General features: G+C 47.4%; 2 protein-coding genes across 2 annotated transcripts; both read left to right on the top strand.

Moving 5' to 3' along the window:
• Positions 1-646: 646 nt before the first annotated feature.
• On the top strand, positions 647-4,931 carry LOC117729179 (dimethylaniline monooxygenase [N-oxide-forming] 5-like). Its single transcript, XM_034529995.1, has 10 exons — positions 647-734; positions 1,667-1,826; positions 1,911-2,099; positions 2,228-2,393; positions 2,631-2,773; positions 2,862-3,058; positions 3,141-3,288; positions 3,398-3,605; positions 3,690-3,762; positions 3,857-4,931. Exons 2-10 carry the CDS (start codon positions 1,695-1,697, stop codon positions 4,269-4,271), a joined length of 1,671 nt encoding a protein of 556 aa, XP_034385886.1. The 5' UTR covers positions 647-734; positions 1,667-1,694; the 3' UTR covers positions 4,272-4,931.
• Positions 1,665-24,053, top strand: LOC117729180 (dimethylaniline monooxygenase [N-oxide-forming] 5-like). The gene is made up of 10 exons (XM_034529996.1): positions 1,665-1,693; positions 20,181-20,313; positions 20,398-20,586; positions 20,715-20,880; positions 21,118-21,260; positions 21,381-21,577; positions 22,268-22,415; positions 22,525-22,732; positions 22,817-22,889; positions 22,984-24,053. The coding sequence occupies exons 2-10, from the start codon at positions 20,182-20,184 to the stop codon at positions 23,396-23,398; spliced, it is 1,671 nt and encodes a 556-aa protein (XP_034385887.1). The 5' UTR covers positions 1,665-1,693; position 20,181; the 3' UTR covers positions 23,399-24,053.
• Positions 24,054-24,350: the final 297 nt, after the last annotated feature.

The raw sequence follows: 24,350 nt of genomic DNA, 5'->3' as shown, positions 1-24,350 counted from the left end.
GCAGAGAAACCTCTTTAAAGAATATACTCAGCAAGATACAGGAAGTCCCAGAAGTCAGTGGACACACAGCTCAGATGCACAGTGTATCTGTGTGTCTGTCTGTCTGTGTGTCTGTCTGTCTGTCTGTGTGTCTGTCTGTGTGTCTATCTGTCTGTCTGTGTGTCTGTCTGTCTGTCTGTGTGTCTGTCTGTCTGTCTGTGTGTCTGTCTGTGTGTCTATCTGTCTGTCTGTATGTCTGTCTGTGTGTCTATCTGTCTGTCTGTATGTCTGTCTGTGTGTCTATCTGTCTGTCTGTATGTCTGTCTGTGTGTCTATCTGTCTGTCTGTGTGTCTGTCTGTGTGTCTATCTGTCTGTCTGTGTGTCTGTCTGTCTGTCTGTGTGTCTATCTGTCTGTCTGTGTGTCTGTCTGTGTGTCTATCTGTCTGTCTGTATGTCTGTCTGTGTGTCTATCTGTCTGTCTGTCTGTCTGTCTGTCTGTCTGTCTGTCTGTCTGTGTGTCTGTCTGTCTGTCTATCCGTCTGTCTCTCTGTTCTATCTCTGGTTAATAATTACATTGTAATCCACCAGTTTGAGCGGCGGGTCAAAGGTCACTTTGAGGTACTTAAACATGTGCACCGCCCCCCCTGTCTCACCCCCAGTCTCACCCCCAGTCTCACTCTCACTCCGCCCACTACAGAGCTAAGTGCAGCACGAGAGAGACAAACAGTCCTTTGCTTCTCCTGCTCTCTAAAAGGTAAGAAGACGTCTCACCGGAGTCTTACCGGAGCTGGAAGTCTTTAAAGCGGCACGTGAGCAACGCAAACCACGTGTTGTTGTTGTAGTTCCGACCGGAAGTCCCACGAAACTACACAAGTTTAGTTGTCGGTTTTATGCCGCGTTCAGGCAACACGGAAATCCGGGCATCACGTTAGTGCACGTCGGCTAGACCGCGTTGTGATTATGAATAGAACATGTCGGTAACGGAAGAAATGTCCGTACAGAGTTATAATATACACGCTTTGTTTGTTATGTCTTCCGCGACGGTATTTATGCACGTGACGTCACTCCCTGACTCCGCTTCTTTACGTTTAAATGTTTATTTGACAAAGTTGTGGGGTTTTTTTCGGGGTGGACTTTCATGGCAATAAAGCCCACATTTAATTAAATATTAGTGAAAAAGCTGCATTTAATGGCTACACGCATTACTAGAATACATCATTTTATTTTTTTATTTATTCCATCCCCAAAACCTCTATTTTTCAGACAGCTGCAGTAAAAGATTGTGTATTTGATTTGGTATTCACATTTTTATAGTGTATTGTGGGTTTTATGATACTGTAATAGCAAAACTAGGTCACATTTATTACTGCTTTGAGTCTCATTTTCTTGTCATTATTAATATATATATATATATATATATATATATATATATATATATATTTATCCACTGCCCCTGTTATTGTCAGCACTCTTCATTCTATTCCATTCTGCTATTACTTCTCTCATTATTATACGTATCATCCATGTCAAATGGATTGACTCTGTTATTACGCTGGAGAGAATTTAAAGCCCTCTTAAAATAGTGTGATTTTGTGTAAAATGAATTGAATCCTCTTGGTCCACGTCCCGTAGTGTGCAGTTACATGAATGCACGTCATCGTTTACAGACTAAACCCTTTTTTTCAGCCTCATCCGGGATCCTCGGAGCTGAAGGATGACCCGCCGCGTGGCCGTGATCGGAGGCGGCAGCTCCGGGCTGGCCTCCATCAAGACCTGTCTGGATGAGGGGCTGCAGCCCGTCTGCTTCGAGAGCAGCGACGACATCGGAGGCCTGTGGAAGTTTAAGGTGCGTCTCGGACTTTCTTTAACGCGTGAAGTACATTCAGAGAGCGAAGGGTTTGAATGTGTGTTTCTGGGTCTGTTATTGCAGGAGAACCCAGAGGCGGACAGGGCCAGCATCTACCAATCTGTCATCATCAACACCTCCAAGGAGATGATGTGTTTCAGTGACTTTCCCATCCCTGCACACTACCCCAACTACATGCACAACTCCCTCATCGTGGACTACTTTCGGATGTTCGCTGACCGCTTCCAGCTCACCCGGCACATCCGCTTCAACGTGAGGACGCTTCAGTCTCGGCCTTTCTAGAGTTTTTATTTTTTCTCACCGTAGCTTTGAATGTAAAAAATATTGTTTTAGTGCAACACGTTAAAATAAAAGTCGATCGTGCCTCTCTGCCGTTTCAGACCAAAGTCTTGCAGGTGAAGCAGAGGTCGGACTTCTCTCGCTCCGGCCAGTGGGACGTCGAGACGGAGAACAAGGACGGCGAAAAGGAGAAACACATTTTTGACGCCGTGATGATCTGCATTGGACATCACTGCCACCCCAACCTGCCGCTGCACGACTTCCCAGGTACCAACTAGTGGGCTATAACCTTTTGAACTAGCCTCTAGTGGCAACCCTGTGCATGGTGATGATGTAATACTGTGTGAACAGAAGGCAGCAGCACCCAAATGGAGTAGGTGCAGCATAATGTACTCAACCTTGATTATATTCTAAGGGCAAAGCTACAAAGTCTACTTCAAGTGCAGATTACATTTAAATAAAATCCTTTTTAACCTAAAGTAGAATGACGTCTTCTCCTCCGAGGAATCGACTCGTTCACGGGAAAGTTCTTCCACAGCCGAGACTACAAGACCGCCGACGAGTGGAGGCACAAAAAGGCCGTCGTGATCGGGATCGGGAACTCTGGAGGGGACATCGCGGTGGAGCTGAGCAGAGTCACCAAGCAGGTCGGTGAGGAGTTGCGTGAGACTTCGACCCCCTGACGCGGCGCTGGCGTGATGCTTTACTTCACACGTGTGTCCTATATATCGACAGGTGTACCTGAGCACTCGGAGGGGGGCCTGGATCCTAAATCGAGTCTCGGACAACGGTCTTCCCCGAGACATGCTCAACACCAGGATGGCTATATTTATGCGCCACGTCCTTCCCTTTGGATTGAGCTGCGGCGCGGCCGAGAGGAAGGTCAGCCGGAGATTTGATCACAGTCTGTACAACTTGAAGCCGGCGCACAGGTACGGCGGCGCAGAGCTTGGTGACATACTTCCCGTACTCTGTTCTGCAGTATTGCTCACCGGTGTGATTGTGAACGTTCAGGATGTTCAGCCAACATCCCACGGTGAACGACGAGCTCCCCAACCGCATCCTGTCGGGGACGGTTCAGGTGAAGCCCAACATCCGCAGGTTTCAGGGGTCCAGTGTGGAGTTTGATGACGGGAGCGTCGTGGAAGACGTCGACCTGGTGGTGGGTTTAAATATTCAAAGTGTGTGTTCTCACACACACACACACAGGTGATATACAGCAGCATGGTCGGCCTGCAGTGTGTGACTGAGAGGAGTCCCCTGTCCTGCAGGTGTTTGCCACAGGCTACAGGTTCTCCTTTCCATTCCTGGCCTCGCATGTGGTCTCGGTGTCCGAGAACAAAGCGTCTCTCTACAAGTACGTGTTTCCTCCGGAGTTGGACCGCCCCACTCTGGCTATCATTGGCCTGGTGCAGCCGCTGGGGGCCATTATGCCCATCTCTGAGATGCAGGCCAGGTGGGCCACGCGAGTCTTTAAAGGTGAGCTGCTCTTACCGACTGCTTCTTCTCCACAAATACGTCGAATGTAGGAATTCCCTCACCGTGAGTGCTCATTATAAACAGGCTGCATCAAGCTTCCCTCAGCTGCTTCCATGCTAGAAGACGTCCAGTGCAAGCAGGAGACGATGGCCAAAAGGTATAGAATTGTGGATTTTCTTAACTTCACGTCTGTCCATTTTGGACCTGAAAGGCACCCGTTGTTGAAATGCACCCCGTGGTCTCGTCTGCAGGTACGTCTCCAGTCAGAGACACACCATCCAGGTGGACTACATCTCCTACATGGATGAGATCGCGGAGCTGGTGGGAGTTCGACCCAGCCTGCCCAGGCTGCTGCTGACCGACCCCCGGCTGGGACTGAATTTGATGTTCGGCCCCTGCACGCCGTACCAGTACCGTCTCAGAGGACCGGGGAAGTGGGCCGGAGCCCGGCAGGCCATCTTCACGCAGTGGGAGAGAGTGGCTCGACCCATGCAGACCCGACCCTGCCATGACCCCAAACCCGAGAGGTCGTTGAAGTGGCTCCTGGTTGTGGCGGCTGCTGCCGTGGGCTTGGCTGGCTACGTCAACAGGAACGGCCTCCCAGCTCTCCTCCAGGACCCCACGGCCCTGTTGGACAAGATCAAAGTCTACCTGCCCGCACAGTGATCAGTGTTACGGTTTCATGTATCATGCATGTATTCAGTTCTTACACTACTACCCCAGAAAGGAAGAACATACTGAGGCCATGAAGGCCCACTGATGTTAAACAATGCTAAACATATTCAACAGAGTCAGTACACCGGTCTGGGTTCTCTTAACTTCTGTAATCTAGAACTTTTATTGATACATACAAATACAGAGGGTCCTTGCTTCTCACTGTATCATCTCAACGATTACATTCCTTTCTACCTCAAAAACCCTGATGAACTTGGATATCTTTTGAGGGGGCAAATGATCAATGTCAGCATTTAAGATGCAGTATTTTGAGCAATACGCTGTCTGTTTTTACGTACTTTTTCATTTGCATTCAATATATTATGGGAGAAAATATGATTGAAACAACAACAAAATCAGTGTTCACACTTTTTAAAATGTGTATTATGGCTTCATTTACAATGCTGAGAGGCATTGATGCTACATTTGAATGGTTTGGTGTCATTACCAGTTCTTTTTATTAACAAATGTTTACTCAATTAATTCATATGTAATGTGCATTGCCCAGATTGCTTTCTACAGAATGGTGTGTGTGTGGGTATTTTATATATAATTCATCCAAAAAACTAATGCACAGTCCACGGTTGTATGAATAAACAGTATCCACTAGGTATTTGTTTCCATCCTGTTTAAATTGTGCACATGTTTGCCCATTTAAAGTGTGGTTTTCAAAAAGCAGCAGGATGCCCATCTCATGACGTGGAATGGGCCCCAGGAGGCTCCTCCCGGGAAACACAATGGGGCTCACAGGGAAAAGGAAAAGGAGTCTCTTATCTTCTTAACATGAAGATCGGGATGAAATATTGCCATGCGGCAGTTTGTCAACCCACAGCAGCAGGAAAACACAAATGTTTCCACATTGGCAAAAGGCAGAAACAAGAGAAAAGCAGTTGTAATGCCACGCATCTCCAACAGGGGGCACCAATTCAGTTTATTTTGTATAGCCCAAAATCACATTACAAATTTGACTCAGAGGGCTTTACAATCTGTACACATACGACATCCCTGACCTTTGACCTCACATCGAATCAGGAAAAACTCCCCAAAAATAACATTTCACAGGGAAAAAAGGAAAGAAACTGTTAGAGTTTAGAGCATGTGTTTTCAATTTGCATTAAAGAATGTATGAATGTAATTACTGTAGCTAACAGAAGAGTAATACGTTGTTGTTGTTTTACTTATTCTATACCGTTCACCCTGAGGACAAGAGGTCAACAGGTTTAATGTGCAGGCACAAAACTAGGTTTGTTTTGTGTCTCCCCACATACCTCACACACCACCACACATGGCTCAGGGTCATCTCAGACTGATAAGGGACTGGACAAACTGTTTCCTCATTCTGTGTGGGATAACCACTTGCTTCAATAAAAAGGACTGTCTGGAGAATGGTGAGCCAGAGTGTTTTGCAGAGGCACAGCTCAACATTCTCCTTGCAGCAAGTAAAACCAAGAGCTCGAGTCTGTCATCTGTGGTCATTGGAGTGTGGGTCTGATAATTGAACTAGCGGGGCTTTATCTTTATGGTAAAAAAAAACACATTAATTGGTCCTTCGAGCCGGATCCCAAGACATCGTCAACGGAAAAGAGGAAGGGGAAGACACGCCGAAGTCTGTCGACAGCCAGGGTCATCAGCCGATCCTGTCAAAGTCCCGGGACGTGAGTTTGTGGCCGGGCCGGTGCCTTAAATGTCCAACCTCCTTCTTCCCTGAGCTGATTGACGGGATCCAGACCCAACCAGTGACCTCAGATAACAGGTAAGGAACGGTTACTCCACCGAAAGGAGGTTTGCGGTTACTCCACCGAAAGGAGGTTGCGGTTACTCCACCGAAAGGAGGTTTACGGTTACTCCACCGAAAGGAGGTTGCGGTTACTCCACCGAAAGGAGGTTTGAGAACGGTTACTCCACCGAAAGGAGGTTTACGGTTACTCCACCGAAAGGAGGTTTGCGGTTACTCCACCAAAAGGAGGTTGCGGTTACTCCACCGAAAGGAGGTTTACGGTTACTCCACCGAAAGGAGGTTTGAGAACGGTTACTCCACCGAAAGGAGGTTTGCGGTTACTCCACCGAAAGGAGGTTGCGGTTACTCCACCGAAAGGAGGTTTACGGTTACTCCACCGAAAGGAGGTTGCGGTAACTCCACCGAAAGGAGGTTTGAGAACAGTTACTCCACCCTGAGGAGGTCATACAATTGTGAATGAATGTCGAATGCAAGTGGTTGAATAACTGTCATCAGTGGAATCAGCGCGCAGAGTGGAAACCTAACGGTGATAACACAAACTCTGTGGTCTGTTGAAGTACACAAGTGATGAATAAGGATTTAGCTTCTGAAAGACACGTTGTCAAGTAAGAACACATAGTGTAAAGCATAATGGGGAATGGGGATAGCAAACCGGTCCCTACGGGGGACATGAAGTACATGAAGCATTATTGTCCTGGTAGTACGATCCATTGTAAAACCTGACATAAGAAACATGGTTTCACAGGAAGGTTAGAAAAAGCAAGCTGTATTGAGTTATTGGAAAAACGTAGGGCTACAGCGGCAGGAAAGACAGGGTTGGACAAACAGATGAGAACGGCAAAAATATGGAGTGAGCAGACAAAGAAAAGAGCAGAAAGCCAAGAGAGGGACAAGCAAAGTACAATGGTAGCAGCAGTTTCAGAAGATTCTGACGATGAAACAGGAGCGTCAACATCAGGTAGTGCAGCAGCAAGGAGAGCAAGGAGAGACAGAGAGAGAGAAATGAGAGAAGAACTAGACAGGAAAGAGAGAGAGATCGCAAGAGAAGAGGAGAAAGCCAGAGCAGAGAGGAAAAAGAGAGGTGAGGCAGCAATAGATAAACACGTAGAGAGGATGGCACAAAAGGGAGAGAGTGGTATAATAATAATAATAATAATAATAATACATTTATTTATATAGCACCTTTAAAAACAGAGTTTACAAAGTGCTCTACATATAAGCAAGGTAAAAACAACATCAATACAAGTAAACATTTCAGAAAATACATGAGGCAATGAACACAATAGAGGAATAGAAAATTACAAATACAAAATAAAGCAGAACAGACAAACTAAAATATAATACAAGGTATGCGTAGTCCTGTTGAAACACGTTCGGTTGCAGCAGGGAGGAACCCGTCTCTCACTCCCCCTTTATACCCCGACTTAGAACAACTGAAAGATGACATGCATGCACAGGCCTCTGCGTTTCCCTTGGTCGCCGTAGCAAATCCGCATTACGGTTTACAAATGCCAGGGCAAGCAGACGGCACCCTAGATCAGGAAGTAAGGGTAAATGTTTTCCGTCCATGGACAGAAGAACAATGTAGAAAAGCATGTGAAGGACTGACTCCGTACAAACGAGATGCAGAAACGTTCTGCAGGGAGCATCGCGCATTGGTGGATGCATTCTAATTGAACGGAGGTGAAGTCCTCACGAGCCCCCGGCTGAGCGCCGCTGTTTTGGAGTTTTCCCCGGGGAACGAGGGGGTCACCTCCCTACGCCTACGGGTTGCGGGGAGTAAGGCTCTGACTGTTGTTTGTGCTTTTGCACCGAACAGCATTTCGGAGTATCCAGCCTTCTTGGAGTCGGTGGGAGGGGTCCTGGAAAGTGCGCCGCCTGCCGACTCCATAGTTCTCCTGGGAGACTTCAACGCTCACGTGGGCAATGACAGAGAAACCTGGCGGGGCGTGATTGGGAGGAACGGCTTGCCCGATCTGAACCCGAATGGTGTTTTGTTGCTGGACTTCTGTGCTAGCCACAGTTTGTCCATAACGAACACCATGTTCGAACATAAGGTGGCTCATAAGTGTACCTGGTACCAGAACACCTTAGGCCGGAGATCAATGATCGACTTTGTAATCGTATCATCTGATCTGCGGCCGTATGTCTTGGACACTCGGGTCGTGGCGGCAACCCGAGAACCCGGTGGTGGACACCGGGGGTGAGGGAAGCCGTCAAACTGAAGAAGGAGGCCTTTCGGGCCTTGGTGGCAAGGCGCCAGGGGTGGATGAGATCCGCCCTGAGATGCTGAAAGCGGTGGACATTGTTGGGCTGTCTTGGTTGACACGCCTTTTCAGTGTCATGGGTGTCGGGAACAGTGCCCATGGACTGGCAGACCGGGGTGGTGGTTCCCATCTTCAAGAAGGGGGACCGGAGAGTGTGCTCGAACTATCGTGGTATCACACTGCTCAGCCTCCCGGGAAAAGCTTATGCCAGGGTGCTGGAGAGGAGGCTCCGACCGCTTGTCGAACCTCAGATTCAGGACGAACAGTGCGGATTCCGTCCCGGTCGTGGAACAGTGGACCAGCTCTTTACCCTCGCAAGATTACTGGAGGGGTCCTGGGAGTTTGCCGAACCAGTTTACATGTGCTTTGTAGACCTGGAGAAGGCTTTCGACCGGGTCCCTCAGGGTTTTTTGTGGGGGGTGCTGCGGGAGTATGGGGTGCCGGACCCGTTGGCACGGGCCATCCGGTCTCTGTACGCCTGCAGTAGGAGCTGTGTTCGTCTCCTCGGTAGTAAGTCAGACACGTTCCCGGTGTTGGCCTCCGCCAGGGCTGCCCTTTATCACCGGTCCTGTTCGTGACCTTCACGGACAGGATATCTAGGCGCAGCCAGGGGGCGGAGAGGATCCGGTTCGGGAGTCTCGGGATCGCCTCTCTGCTGTTTGCGGACGATGTGGTCCTGTTTGCCTCCTCGGACCGTGACCTCCAGCATTCACTGGGGCGTTTTGCAGCCGAGTGCGAAGCGGCAGGGATGAGAGTTAGCACCTCCAAATCTGAGGCCATGGTGCTCTGCCGGAAACCGGCGGATTGCTCCCTCCAGGTGGGGGCAAACTGCCTACCCCAAGCGAAGGAGTTCAAGTATCTCGGGGTCTTGTTCACGAGTGAGGGTAAGGTGGAGCGGGAGATCGACAGGCGGATCGGTGCGGCTGCAGCAGTAAAACAGGCGCTGTACCGGTCCGTCTTGGTGAAGAGGGAGCTGAGCCGGAAGGCAAAGCTCTCCATTTACTGGTCGGTCTACGTTCCAACCCTCACCTATGGTCACGAACTCTGGGTCGTGACCGAAAAAACAAGATCTGGGATACAAGCGGCCGAAATGAGCTTCCTCCGTAGGGTGGCCGGGCTCAGCCTTAGAGATACGGTAAGGAGCTCGGACATCAGGGGGGAGCTTGGAGTCGAGTCGCTGCTCCTTCGTGTCGAAAGGAGTCAGCTGAGGTGGTTCGTTCATCTAGTCAGGATGCCTCCTGGACGCCTCCCATTAGAGGTTTTCCGGGCACGTCCAACTTGTAGGAGGCCCCGGGGAAGACCGAGGACACGCTGGAGGGATTATATCTCCCAGCTGGCCTTGGAACGCCTCGGGATCCCCCAGAATGAGCTGGAAAGTGTTGCGGGTGAGAGGGAAGCCTGGGTCGGCCTGCTGAACCTGCTGCCACCGCGACCCGACCCCGGATAAGCGGGTGATAATGGATGGATGGATAACTGAGCTGCCGTGACGTCTCAAGTCAGATCTTCCATTTGGCTGAGAAGCTTCTCCGAGCGATCTAGACGCTCGTCCTGACCTGTGATTCCTCTCTGTAATAAACTCTATTATAACAGAAAGAACAGTGTCCGCTGAGATTCCTTCATCCTCGTTCTTCAACATCACTGCCGCTCGAAAGATACGACAAGATGTCTGGAAATAAGCCTAGCATGTTGTCAGCGTCCCCATGGTCAGTGTTTTCTACCATGTCCAAGCATGTGTGTCTCTGGGACTAACTGGACCTCCGCTGTGTGTGCACTTCTGTACATGTTCTCAGATGGGGAGTAATGCATGTTTTAAATTCTGTGTGGGCACCCAGTCCGTAGCCTCAATCCCTGCTTCCACCATTGGACCCATGTTCTTTGCTCCGCCCCCACTCTGGACCAACACTTGTGATGTGTGGGGCTGAGGTGTCACTGAGTGCATACAAAACCTATATTGTTTTGTTAAGATATTTAGTGTAAAACTCTTTATTGACAAATATTTTAACTTGTTTTATTTCGTTTTTCACAGGTTGCACTTTATTGTTATTATCTTGTAAAGATATCCAGTCTAAAACAGGTTAATTGCAGCCACAATAAGCTATTTGCACTTTATTTGCATTGTTCTAACAAAGTGATTTTTTTTTGTTTTTGTCTCATGGAGCAATCTGGTTTAATTAAAAGTGATTGCAATTTTCTTTAAAAATGTATTTCGTTCTTTTTCCTTATTTAGAAAAATGCTAAGTAAAAATGTTAAAGAATAAAATTAATTAAGAAATTTTAAATTTTAAAAAATTAAAACAATAATCATTAAAAAAAACTATTAATTAATTAATTATAATAATAATTAAAAATTAAAAGGAACAATTAAAACGTTCAAACTGAGAATGTATGATTATTGTGCCTTCAGTTACTGTTCTGATGATGTATGAGCGTGTACCCTGATTTTAGCTTAAAAATCTTTTATTCTCCCTTATCAGTATTTTATTCTTATTCTTATTTTCACCACCTATTCATTACTAGTATTATTATTATTCCCCATCTGTGTGTTTTGATGGTGTATGTCAGCATCAGTTTGGTTGGTAAAGTGTGTGTCAACCTGTGGAACAGGTGTATACTAATCTCGTCGTTGTAATACCTAATCTTGGCCACACGGTGGAGTCAATGGTGTCCCTGCAGTAAAGGTTCAACACTCATGAGTTGATTTCGCTCAGTATTTCATGTAATCACTTCTTCCTACCACCTCATTCTTTTTCTTTTTTTTAAAAACCTATTTTAACCTACCTCTTGAGCTAAAGATTTATATTCTACCTATTTTATTAATCACATAGGTCTACAGTCATATAATTATCAATCTACCTCATCTATTACCGAGAAGCAGACAGACGCACATTCCCAGACACAAATTTCAGTACCCTGACATAAGCATAACATTATAACAATAAGTAAGCATTTATATTATCGGATAAAATTATAATTATCTTTTATCCGTGCAATTTGTCAGAACTTTGATCTTAATTATACTTTTTAAGTCCAGAAATATATTTTCCGTGGCTCATATCAATTCAGTTTATTTTAAATCTTTGATACATTTTGTGGAAAGTTTTAGAAATTGTATTTCCTTAATTACAAGGCTGCAGGTCTTGCTATCTCTCTCTCTGACACACATACATTTTACTTTAAAGTTAACACAAATCAAACGTCACTAGATTATTGTTCAATACATTTCCAGAACCCACGTGTCACAGTTAACCTTCAGGTGACCTTAATACACTGTGAAAGGGTTATAAAACGCAGACGGGGTCATAATTATGTGCTAAAGGTTTTTTCCTCATATGACTCTGAACCTTTGCAGCAGCGAGATTTCTGTCTTTGCATCTCGGCCGGTAAGTGATTTGCAAGATTTCATGGAAAGAATGGAATAATTGTATTTTGTTGGTTTAGTTTTTAATGCACACAGGTGTCAGTTAGTTGTTGGCTTGAAACAGATGTTTTGAAAGCTCGTGGTGACGCAGAGTTTACAGTTTTTTCTCTATTGGATTTGATGCCTTGGACCCAGCGAGGTTTTACTTTGTCTTTCTCTTGTTTGGATATTTTATTATGCATATTTTATTTAAATATTATAAGTTGTTCTTTGCAATAATTTGTATGTGTTGGTTGTAATGTATGTCCAGATGGATGCCTCGTTTTCTACTGTTTTCTACTGCAAACCAAGTCTACCTACGGTACTAATAAAGTAACCAACCAACCAACCAAGAGATATATTTTCCGTGGACACAGTTTATGACGTTTATGTGTCAGCTGCCATGTACAGAAACACGAATGTCATAAAAGGAGACGAGTTGTGTTTCACATTTAGCTTCTAGCTCATTTCCACACACTGGACTTCATGTTGTATTTATTGTCACATTAACAAACAAATTACAGTTTATATGTTGCTTGTGTTGGTTGTCAATGTGACTTTACATCTGTAGACACAGTTTTAAGTGCCATGGTGTAATCCTTCCTAATTATATTATGGTTTTATATATGTATTTTATATCCCTACTAATTATAATATGATTCTATACATGTATATATACATGTATATATATATATATATATATATATATATATATATATACATATATATATATATACATATAAATAAATATATAATGTTACATCCCTGCTAATTATAATATGATTTTATATATATATAAAAATCTGAATATATATATACACATATATATGTGTAAATATATATATTTATATATATATACATATAAATAAATATATAATGTTATATCCCTGCTAATTATAATATGATTTTATATATATATAAAAATATAAATATATATATACACATATATGTGTATATATATATTTATATATATATACACACATATATATGTGTATATATATATTTATATATATACATATAAATAAATATATAATGTTATATCCCTGCTAATTATAATATGATTTTATATATATATAAAAATATAAATATATATATATACACATATATATACATATAAATAAATATATATATATATATATTACATTATATTATAATTAGTAGGGATTGAACCCTCGCAGTTCAAACTTTTCCTCCAGATGTAAAGTCACATTGACATTGGAAGCTTCCTCCTCCATGAAGAGGACTCTTTACATTATTAGAATAGCTTCAAGAGGTCCGTGAACCCAAAGATCACCTCATGAGATGAGCCTCGATCAACATATTGTTCATGGTTAAAAAAGCGTCCAGCAGCTCACATTTAGTACGGTGTGAGGTTAAAACCTGAGATACATATTAACTTATAGTAGATCATTTATTCAAGTAATCTTTACTGAAAGAAGGCAGTCATTTGTAGTATTGGGATAAGATTTCCACAGTACTATGACGTTTCAGAAACGGCTGCGGGCCCAGGTGTAGCTGTTACGGACATGGGCAGATTCTGTCTGAGACATGGCAACCGGTTTATCGGCTGCCGAATCTGGGCCGAATAATGTAATAAATAAATAATATTGCATTACGTTATAACATTAAGATATCCCTCAAAGTTGTCTCTCTCATATAAAGCTACACAATAAAAAAAAGTATTTTAAACTGGCTTTATAAGTTTTAAATAATAGTTGTAAAGGCATTCGTAACAGGCAACCACTAGGGCCTCCTGCTACGCGGACCTTCCCTATTCAAGGTATAGTCGAAAAAGATTTGTTTTTAGTTTGCGACGGAAGGTGTTGAGACTTCCTGTCCTGATGTCAATGGGGAGCTCGTTCCACCAATGAGGAGACAGCACAGCAAACAGTCGTGATTGTGTTGAGTGTTTAGCTCGAAGTGAAGGAGCTACAAGCTGATTGGCAGAAGCCGAGCGAAGTGAACGAGCTGGGATGTGAGGTTAGACCATGTCCTGGATGTGAGGTTAGACCATGTCCTGGGTGTGAGGTTAAACCATGTCCTGGTGTGAGGTTAGACCATGTCCTGGGTGTGAGGTTAGACCATGTCCTGGATGTGAGGTTAAACCATGTCCTGGTGTGAGGTTAGACCATGTCCTGGGTGTGAGGTTAGACCGTGTCCTGGGTGTGAGGTTAGACCGTGTCCTGGATGTGAGGTTAGACCGTGTCCTGGGTGTGAGGTTAGACCGTGTCCTGGGTGTGAGGTTAGACCATGTCCTGGATGTGAGGTTAGACCATGTCCTGGGTGTGAGGTTAGACCATGTCCTGGATGTGAGGTTAGACCATGTCCTGGGTGTGAGGTTAGACCATGTCCTGGATGTGAGGTTAGACCATGTCCTGGGTGTGAGGTTAGACCATGTCCTGGGTGTGAGGTTAGACCATGTCCTGAATGTGAGGTTAGACCATGTCCTGGTAACCAGTGAAGGTCACGGAGGAGCTGAGGATTGTGGGTAAATTTCGGGAGGTTGAAGACCAGTCGATTAGCTGCATTCTGGATGAGCTGTAGAGGTCGAATGGCATTAGCAGGTAGACCTGCCAGTGACTAACGAGGGAATGGGTTGCAGGTGAGATGGGCGTGAGAACCAGGTGAAGGGAATGAAGGATGATCAGGTTTGAATGACCGGGTCTGAAATGACAAGAGAGTTAATAGACAAACAGATAAAGAAAACAACTATTAACAGAAAGAAGGTGTGGAGCTGAACTGTTACAGAATCCCCCCTCTAAGGGACGGCTCCCGACGTCCCAAAACAATTGCCACACCGGGTGGGCAGAGGGGATCTGGGGGAGGACTAATACTCCTCAGACATCTCCGCCCCCTCTCCTCATCGGCAGGTGAGTTCTCCAGATCAGAAGATGGCTCCTCATCCTCCCCGATGTCTGCTGCTGCCAATGGGAGAGAGGAAACAGCGTCTGGCTCGGTAGCCCCCTTGGGCCCAGAGCCCTTAGCGGGCTGATCAGGGTGGCTGCGGTGAAACTCTCTTATGAGAGGGGCATCCAGGATGTGTCGGGCCGGGACCCAGCATCTCTCCTCTGGACCGTAGCCCTCCCAGTCAACCAGGTATTGTAACCCTCTTCCACGACGGCGGGAACGAAGCAGGCGGCGCACCGTGTAGGTAAGACCTCCCTCGATGAACCGCGGTGGCGGCGGAGGCTGTACAGCAGGGGCCAGTGGACTCTCCCGAACTGGCTTTATTCTGGAGACGTGGAACGAGGGATAGACCCGCATGGTCCGGGGCAGTTTGAGCCTCACCGCTGCAGGTTTGATTACCTTCAGGATCTCGAATGGTCCGATGAACCTGGGTGCCAACTTCTTCGCCTCCACTCGCAAGGGTAGGTCCCTGGTCGATAGCCACACCTTCTGGCCAACCTGGTAGATGGGGGCCTTGGAGCGGCGCCGGTTGGCTGCTGCGGAGTAACGGTTGGCCGAGCTGAGGAGTGCAACCCTGGCCTTGGCCCAGGTATGGTGGCAGCGGCGGACGAAGGCCTGGACCGAGGGGCAGGAAACCTCCTTCTCCAGGGCAGAAAACAATGGGGGTTGAAACCCGTAGGCACACTGAAACGGGGACATTCCAGTGGCAGAGCTGGTCAGGGTGTTGTGGGCATACTCCACCCACAGGAGCTGCTGGGACCAGGATGCTGGAGTCTCGGAGACCAAACACCGTAGAGCGGTCTCCATCTCCTGGTTCTTGCGCTCAGTCTGGCCGTTAGATTGGGGGTGGAATCCAGATGACAGGCTGGCTGTGGCCCCGATTAGTGTACAGAACTCCCTCCAGAATACGGACGTGAACTGAGGACCCCGGTCAGAGACTATGTCCGTGGGTAGGCCGTGAAGCCGGAAGACATGATGCAGAACCAACTCCGCAGTCTCCTTGGCCGAGGGGAGCTTGGGCAAGGGCACAAAGTGGGCCATCTTGCTGAACCGATCGACCACTGTTAGGATGGTGGTGTGCTTGTTGGACAGTGGGAGGCCGGTAACAAAGTCCAGGGAGATGTGCGACCAGGGCCTATGGGGCACCGACAGTGGTTGCAGGAAACCAGCGGGAGCCTGATGGGATGGTTTGTGCTGGTTGCAGACAGGACAGGCGTTGACGAATTCCCGGGTGTCCTTCTCCAGAGTCGCCCACCAGAACCTCTGCTGTAAAGCATCCCTAGTACGCTGGCTCCCAGGATGGCAAGTGAGTCTGGAGCTATGGGCCCACTGGAGGACCTCAGACCTCAGGGTCTGGGGAACGAACAGGCGGTCAGGGGGACAGGAACTCGGGCCGGGCTGGGACTCCAGGGCAGCCTTGACTCTTTCCTCTATCTCCCAGGTGATAGCAGCAACCAAGATGGGGGCAGGAAGGATATTGTCATTGCAAGGGGTGGAATCCCCCTTGTCCACAAACTGGCGGGACAGGGCGTCCGGCTTGACGTTATGAGTACCGGGCCTGTAACAGAGGGAAAAGTTAAACCGGGTAAAAAACAGAGACCATCTGGCCTACCGAGAGTTCAGTCTCTTGGCGGACTGCATATATTCAAGGTTCTTGTGATCAGTCCAACACAAAAATGGCAGACTGGTCCCCTCCAGCCAGTGGCGCCACTCCTCAAGGGCCAGCTTAACGGCAAGCAGCTCTCGGTTACCAACATCGTAGTTCCTCTCAGCAGGTGAGAGCCGCCTAGAAAAGAAGGCACATGATCCCCTGTCCAACGATGTAACCCAGGAAGGGGACAGAAGAGGCGTGGAATTCACACTTCTCGGCCTTAACGAACAGAGAATTCCTCAGGAGACGTTGAAGGACGGCCTGGACATGGTGAATGTGCTCCTCTCGGGACTTCGAGAAAATAAGAATGTCGTCTAGGTAGACGAACAACTGCTTGTTTAACATGTCTCTCAGCACATCATTCACCAGGGCCTGGAAGACGGCTGGGGCATTGGTCAGACCGAAGGGCATAACAAGGTATTCATAATGCCCAGTGGGGGTGTTAAAAGCTGTCTTCCACTCATCCCCCTCTCGGATACGGACCAAGTGGTAGGCGTTACGCAGGTCTAGCTTTGTGAAGATGGTTGCCCCCCGGAGCAACTCAAAGGCAGAAGAGATGAGTGGGAGTGGGTAGCGGTTCTTGATCGTGATGTCATTGAGGCCCCTGTAGTCAATGCAAGGCCTAAGTGACTTGTCCTTCTTCCCAACAAAGAAGAACCCCGCACCGGCAGGTGAAGAAGAGGGACGGATGATCCCAGCAGCTAGAGAGGAACCGATGTACGTCTCCATGGCCTCTCTCTCTCAGGTGCAGATAAGGAATACAGGCGGCCCCTGGGTGGGGTAGTGCCTGGTTGCAGGTTAATGGCACAGTCGTAGGACCGATGTGGAGGCAGAGATGAGGCCCTGACCTTACTGAACACCTCCCGATAGTCATGGTATTCCGTAGGCACTCCTGACAAGTCCAACGCAGAGCTGGGGCAAGCGGGCCGCTGAAGTGCAGAAGCCTGTTTCAGGCAGATCAGGTGACAGGATGCACTCCACCCCAGGATGGCCCCTGTGGCCCAGTCAATGTGAGGGTTATGGCGGCGGAGCCAGGGGTGCCCCAGGATTAGTGGATGCTGGGGTGACCGCAGGATAAGAAACTTAATGGTCTCATAGTGGTTACCGGACAGAAGCATGCGCACTGGCGTGGTCTGGTGAGTCACTGTCCCTAAGAGGTGGCCGTCCAGAGCGTTGGCTGGAACAGGACAAGGCAGCTGTACCTGCTCGATACCCAGCTGACGGACTAGGTCCTCATCAATGAAGTTGTCGTCAGCGCCAGAGTCAATGAATGTAGCGAGGGTCTGTGATCCATTCGCGAGCAGCAGCTGAGCGTGGAAAAGGGGTCTCTGGTGGGGAGAGAGTCTTGTGGTTCGGCTCACCAGTATCTCCCCTGCTACGGGTGAGCCACGCCCTTTTACTGGACAACGGGATATGAAGTGGCCAGCCCGGCCGCAGTACAGGCAAAGACCTCCCTGCCGACGACGCTCCCGCTCCTCCCGGGTGAGACTGGTGCACCCTACTTCCATGGGTTCAACCTCCCCTGGTTGGGACCCCAAGGTGAAGCTGGTGGCTGCTGGAGAAGTTCGACGCTGGGTGAAAACACGACGATCTGTCTCCACCTTGCGTCGCTCCTGTCGCCTTGCCTGGATGCGTCTGTCCACTCGGGAAGTCAATTCTACCAAGCCATCCAAGTTGGCAGACAAATCAAAAGAGATCAGTTCATCCTTAACATAATCCGCTAGTCCCGTCAAAAACACCTCACACTGGGCTGCCTCGTTCCAGTCGCTAAGGCGTGCCCTTGTGCGAAACTCTAGGGCATAATCCACAACTGTCCGGTCCCCCTGGCGCAGTTCCGCTAGTCCCCCGCTTGGATCTGGACCCTTGGAGACCGCCCCGAACACCTTGCGAAGCTCCGCAGAAAACAGCAGGAAAGAAGAACAAGCTGGCGTACGTCTCTCCCATTCAGCAGTACCCCAAAGTCGCGCTCTGCCAGTCAGGTGGTTGACGGTGAAGGCCACCTTAGCCTCCTCTGTGGCGAAGGTGTGGGACTGCAGAGAGAACAGAATGGAGCAGTTCGTAATGAATGGGTTGCAGCCCTCGGGTTCTCCCGCGTAGCGCTCCGGGGTTCCCACACGAGGCTCGTGCGTTGGAGCAGGCGGCAGAGAGGCAGGAGGCGGAGAGACAGGAGACGGCGCAGAGGCTACAAGCTGGGTCAGAGCAGTTGTCAATTGAAGCATCTGGGTGGTCCTCGCCTCCATAGCCCGCTCCTGGGCTGCTGTGGACTGCCGCGTCTCCGCGGCGAAGCGGACCATCTGCGCCTCGTGCTGCTGGAGGGCATCCTCGATCCTCTCGAACCTGCTTGCTGCAGAAGGGGGTGCTCGGTCCATGACTGGCCAGATTGTAATGTCACGGATCGAAGACCAGGGACCCAAGCACAATGGACGAAACGGAGGTAGTAAGAAATAGTCCTTTACTGAACAGAATATTTTCAGGACAAGACATGACCAATACACACTGGAGAACTTGGTCTCAAAACACAAGGCAATCTGGCAGAGGACAAGTGCAAGTGAGGGAACCTAAGTAGTGAGTGACTAACGAGGGAATGGGTTGCAGGTGAGATGGGCGTGAGAACCAGGTGAAGGGAATGAAGGATGATCAGGTGTGAATGACCGGGTCTGAAATGACAAGAGAGTTAATAGACAAACAGATAAAGAAAACAACTATTAACAGAAAGAAGGTGTGGAGCTGAACTGTTACAAGTTAGACATCCACTGAGAGATGTCAGTCAGACATCCACTGATGTCGGTCAGACATCCACTGAGAGATGTCGGTCAGACATCCACTGAGAGATGTCAGTCAGACATCCACTGAGAGATGTCAGTCAGACATCCACTGAGAGATTCGTGCTGCTACCTGTGTTTTAGATTGGGGAAACGAGAGGATCAGTTGGGTGTCGTCAGCATAGCTGTGGTAGGTGAAGCCATGCGAGCGAATGACAGAGCCGAGAGAGTTGGTGTACAGAGAGAAGAGAAGAGGACCAAGGACTGAACCCTGAGGGACCCCAGTAGTCAGAGGACAAGGCTCAGACACAGATCCTCTCCAGGTTACCCGGTAAGAGCGGTCGGTGAGGTAGGATGAGAAGAGGGAGAGCGCGGTGCCTGAGATACCCAGATCCTGGAGGGAGGAAATAAGGATCTGGTGGTTCACTGTGTCAAAAGCAGCGGAAAGGTCTAGAAGGATAAGGACAGAGGAGAGAGAGGCTGCTCTAGCAGTGTGATAATAATAATAATACAGAGAAAATAATTACTATAATAAACAGAATAATAATCCTGATTTAAAAATAGCATGTCATTTATGTTAAATAACTGAAGCAAGCTAGCTTTAAATTAACTACAGAATAATAATATTAATTATTAGTATTATTAGACTTTATAATAAATCACCTCGGGCCAAATCCTCTTCAAATTGATCGTCAATAAACCTATGCACTTTCATTTTTATTTTATTTTTTACATTTTCACTTCCTTTATTATTTAAATTCAGTTTTTTTATTTATTTAAATTCTTAAATGTAATATTGTATTGTATTGTATATTTGTAAAACATGTTTTTCTGCAAGAAATCTCCCCCTGAGGATGAATAAAGTAAATAATCTAATTTAAAAAAGGTGTGATCTTTTAAAATAATGTCCTTTGATGATTAACATCATTCAAGGTACCCAGACTGCGTGTCTGTACCCGTATTCATCACAGTCTATAGACTCACCTGTTAAGCCACAGACATTACATTATCATAAATGTACACGGTATAATAACTGCAATTTTCAACACGTTCAGTGTACATGAATGCATCTTCTTGTTTCACAGGTGAAACCTTTTTCAGCCTCATCTGGTTGAAGCTCCTCCACAGCAGAGCTGAAGGATGACCCGCCGCGTGGCCGTGATCGGAGGCGGCAGCTCCGGGCTGGCCTCCATCAAGACCTGTCTGGATGAGGGGCTGCAGCCCGTCTGCTTCGAGAGCAGCGACGACATCGGAGGCCTGTGGAAGTTTAAGGTGCGTCTCGGACTTTCTTTAACGCGTGAAGTACATTCAGAGAGCGAAGGGTTTGAATGTGTGTTTCTGGGTCTGTTATTGCAGGAGAACCCAGAGGCGGACAGGGCCAGCATCTACCAATCTGTCATCATCAACACCTCCAAGGAGATGATGTGTTTCAGTGACTTTCCCATCCCTGCACACTACCCCAACTACATGCACAACTCCCTCATCGTGGACTACTTTCGGATGTTCGCTGACCGCTTCCAGCTCACCCGGCACATCCGCTTCAACGTGAGGACGCTTCAGTCTCGGCCTTTCTAGAGTTTTTATTTTTTCTCACCGTAGCTTTGAATGTAAAAAATATTGTTTTAGTGCAACACGTTAAAATAAAAGTCGATCGTGCCTCTCTGCCGTTTCAGACCAAAGTCTTGCAGGTGAAGCAGAGGTCGGACTTCTCTCGCTCCGGCCAGTGGGACGTCGAGACGGAGAACAAGGACGGCGAAAAGGAGAAACACATTTTTGACGCCGTGATGATCTGCATTGGACATCACTGCCACCCCAACCTGCCGCTGCACGACTTCCCAGGTACCAACTAGTGGGCTATAACCTTTTGAACTAGCCTCTAGTGGCAACCCTGTGCATGGTGATGATGTAATACTGTGTGAACAGAAGGCAGCAGCACCCAAATGGAGTAGGTGCAGCATAATGTACTCAACCTTGATTATATTCTAAGGGCAAAGCTACAAAGTCTACTTCAAGTGCAGATTACATTTAAATAAAATCCTTTTTAACCTAAAGTAGAATGACGTCTTCTCCTCCGAGGAATCGACTCGTTCACGGGAAAGTTCTTCCACAGCCGAGACTACAAGACCGCCGACGAGTGGAGGCACAAAAAGGCCGTCGTGATTGGGATCGGGAACTCTGGAGGGGACATCGCGGTGGAGCTGAGCAGAGTCACCAAGCAGGTCGGTGAGGAGTCGCGTGACCGATGCAACGTGTCGAATGCATCCGCCGTGCAGCCGGCGACCAAATGATTTCCCTCTAACCGCCACAATGGCCGTGTCTGTCTTTTATTTTGCTTCCAGCTTTATCTGAGCACTCGGAGAGGAGCCTGGATTCTGAACCGGGTCGGGAACTACGGGTTGCCATTGGATATGGAATTCAACCGGCTGGTGGACTCTCTGAAGAGCATCCTTCCCCATAATCTTTTCTGTGGTCTCGTAGAGAGCCAGCTCAACCAAAGATTTGATCACGCTCTGTACAATCTTAAGCCAAAGCACAGGTACTGTGTTTCCATCTGCTTTTTTCCACAATTGTATTATTATATTTATATATAAATATATATTTATTTATATATATATATATATATATATATATATATATATATATATATATATATATATATAAAGTAAAACTTCCACCCTCACATGCAATCTAGTGCCCTAAAAACAAGACGTGAGACTCTTTTCCATATGTCTGAGACTTCAGTGTGAAACCAATAGTACGCAAGTTGCATCTGATTTTTGCGGCGAAACATTACAGTATAGCGAATCTGCTGATTATCCACACAGAAGGTATGTTGAGCGACACATTTTGAGTACTTCGTGCATGGTGTGCAAGAAATGAGTCCTAGAAATTGTAGGGGAAAGACCGTCGCTCCGGGAACTTTGTCCCGTTTTTTAAGTTCTCTTTGGTATCAGAGCAGTCCGGTGGCAGCCGTCTGCACATCCGTGGATTCATTGCAAATGAAGACTGCTAACGGCTAATTCGGTACGTTTGTAATGGGGCCGAATTAGCCGATTTAACCGTTAGCTAATACAAAAAACTGTTGTATTCCTTAATTTAACTCAATTCCGCGTGGTTATCCCCCACACATAGAAGTGCTTCATTGCAGTATTCGTATAAAGTGATTGCTTGCAATATTGATCAAATTGTTGTCTCATGAGTAACCGGTGTGATTGTGAACGTTCAGGATGTTCAGCCAACATCCCACGGTGAACGACGAGCTCCCCAACCGCATCCTGTCGGGGACGGTTCAGGTGAAGCCCAACATCCGCAGGTTTCAGGGGTCCAGTGTGGAGTTTGATGACGGGAGCGTCGTGGAAGACGTCGACCTGGTGGTGGGTTTAAATATTCAAAGTGTGTGTTCTCACACACACACACACAGGTGATATACAGCAGCATGGTCGGCCTGCAGTGTGTGACTGAGAGGAGTCCCCTGTCCTGCAGGTGTTTGCCACAGGCTACAGGTTCTCCTTTCCATTCCTGGCCTCGCATGTGGTCTCGGTGTCCGAGAACAAAGCGTCTCTCTACAAGTACGTGTTTCCTCCGGAGTTGGACCGCCCCACTCTGGCTATCATTGGCCTGGTGCAGCCGCTGGGGGCCATTATGCCCATCTCTGAGATGCAGGCCAGGTGGGCCACGCGAGTCTTTAAAGGTGAGCTGCTCTTACCGACTGCTTCTTCTCCACAAATACGTCGAATGTAGGAATTCCCTCACCGTGAGTGCTCATTATAAACAGGCTGCATCAAGCTTCCCTCAGCTGCTTCCATGCTAGAAGACGTCCAGTGCAAGCAGGAGACGATGGCCAAAAGGTATAGAATTGTGGATTTTCTTAACTTCACGTCTGTCCATTTTGGACCTGAAAGGCACCCGTTGTTGAAATGCACCCCGTGGTCTCGTCTGCAGGTACGTCTCCAGTCAGAGACACACCATCCAGGTGGACTACATCTCCTACATGGATGAGATCGCGGAGCTGGTGGGAGTTCGACCCAGCCTGCCCAGGCTGCTGCTGACCGACCCCCGGCTGGGACTGAATTTGATGTTCGGCCCCTGCACGCCGTACCAGTACCGTCTCAGAGGACCGGGGAAGTGGGCCGGAGCCCGGCAGGCCATCTTCACGCAGTGGGAGAGAGTGGCTCGACCCATGCAGACCCGACCCTGCCATGACCCCAAACCCGAGAGGTCGTTGAAGTGGCTCCTGGTTGTGGCGGCTGCTGCCGTGGGCTTGGCTGGCTACGTCAACAGGAACGGCCTCCCAGCTCTCCTCCAGGACCCCACGGCCCTGTTGGACAAGATCAAAGTCTACCTGCCCGCACAGTGATCAGTGTTACGGTTTCATGTATCATGCATGTATTCAGTTCTTACACTACTACCCCAGAAAGGAAGAACATACTGAGGCCATGAAGGCCCACTGATGTTAAACAATGCTAAACATATTCAACAGAGTCAGTACACCGGTCTGGGTTCTCTTAACTTCTGTAATCTAGAACTTTTATTGATACATACAAATACAGAGGGTCCTTGCTTCTCACTGTATCATCTCAACGATTACATTCCTTTCTACCTCAAAAACCCTGATGAACTTGGATATCTTTTGAGGGGGCAAATGATCAATGTCAGCATTTAAGATGCAGTATTTTGAGCAATACGCTGTCTGTTTTTACGTACTTTTTCATTTGCATTCAATATATTATGGGAGAAAATATGATTGAAACAACAACAAAATCAGTGTTCACACTTTTTAAAATGTGTATTATGGCTTCATTTACAATGCTGAGAGGCATTGATGCTACATTTGAATGGTTTGGTGTCATTACCAGTTCTTTTTATTAACAAATGTTTACTCAATTAATTCATATGTAATGTGCATTGCCCAGATTGCTTTCTACAGAATGGTGTGTGTGGGTATTTTATATATAATTCATCCAAAAAACTAATGCACAGTCCACGGTTGTATGAATAAACAGTATCCACTAGGTATTTGTTTCCATCCTGTTTAAATTGTGCACATGTTTGCCCATTTAAAGTGTGGTTTTCAAAAAGCAGCAGGATGCCCATCTCATGACGTGGAATGGGCCCCAGGAGGCTCCTCCCGGGAAACACAATGGGGCTCACAGGGAAAAGGAAAAGGAGTCTCTTATCTTCTTAACATGAAGATCGGGATGAAATATTGCCATGCGGCAGTTTGTCAACCCACAGCAGCAGGAAAACACAAATGTTTCCACATTGGCAAAAGGCAGAAACAAGAGAAAAGCAGTTGTAATGCCACGCAT

The sequence above is a fragment of the Cyclopterus lumpus genome, chromosome 4 (genome assembly GCF_009769545.1).
Source record: "Cyclopterus lumpus isolate fCycLum1 chromosome 4, fCycLum1.pri, whole genome shotgun sequence".
Taxonomy (NCBI): Eukaryota; Metazoa; Chordata; class Actinopteri; order Perciformes; family Cyclopteridae; genus Cyclopterus; species Cyclopterus lumpus.
Note: the sequence above shows the minus strand (reverse complement) of the source record. Positions and strands in the feature narration are given on the sequence as shown.

Coding starts and splice junctions, on each gene's coding strand:
- LOC117729180 (XM_034529996.1), top strand. CDS start 20,182: ATGACCCGCCGCGTGGCCGTGATCGGAGGCGGCAGCTCCGGGCTGGCC. Junction 21,261..21,380: donor TGAGCAGAGTCACCAAGCAG/GTCGGTGAGGAG, acceptor TTTTGCTTCCAG/CTTTATCTGAGCACTCGGAG. Junction 22,416..22,524: donor TGGAAGACGTCGACCTGGTG/GTGGGTTTAAAT, acceptor CCTGTCCTGCAG/GTGTTTGCCACAGGCTACAG.
- LOC117729179 (XM_034529995.1), top strand. CDS start 1,695: ATGACCCGCCGCGTGGCCGTGATCGGAGGCGGCAGCTCCGGGCTGGCC. Junction 1,827..1,910: donor GAGGCCTGTGGAAGTTTAAG/GTGCGTCTCGGA, acceptor CTGTTATTGCAG/GAGAACCCAGAGGCGGACAG. Junction 2,774..2,861: donor TGAGCAGAGTCACCAAGCAG/GTCGGTGAGGAG, acceptor ATATATCGACAG/GTGTACCTGAGCACTCGGAG.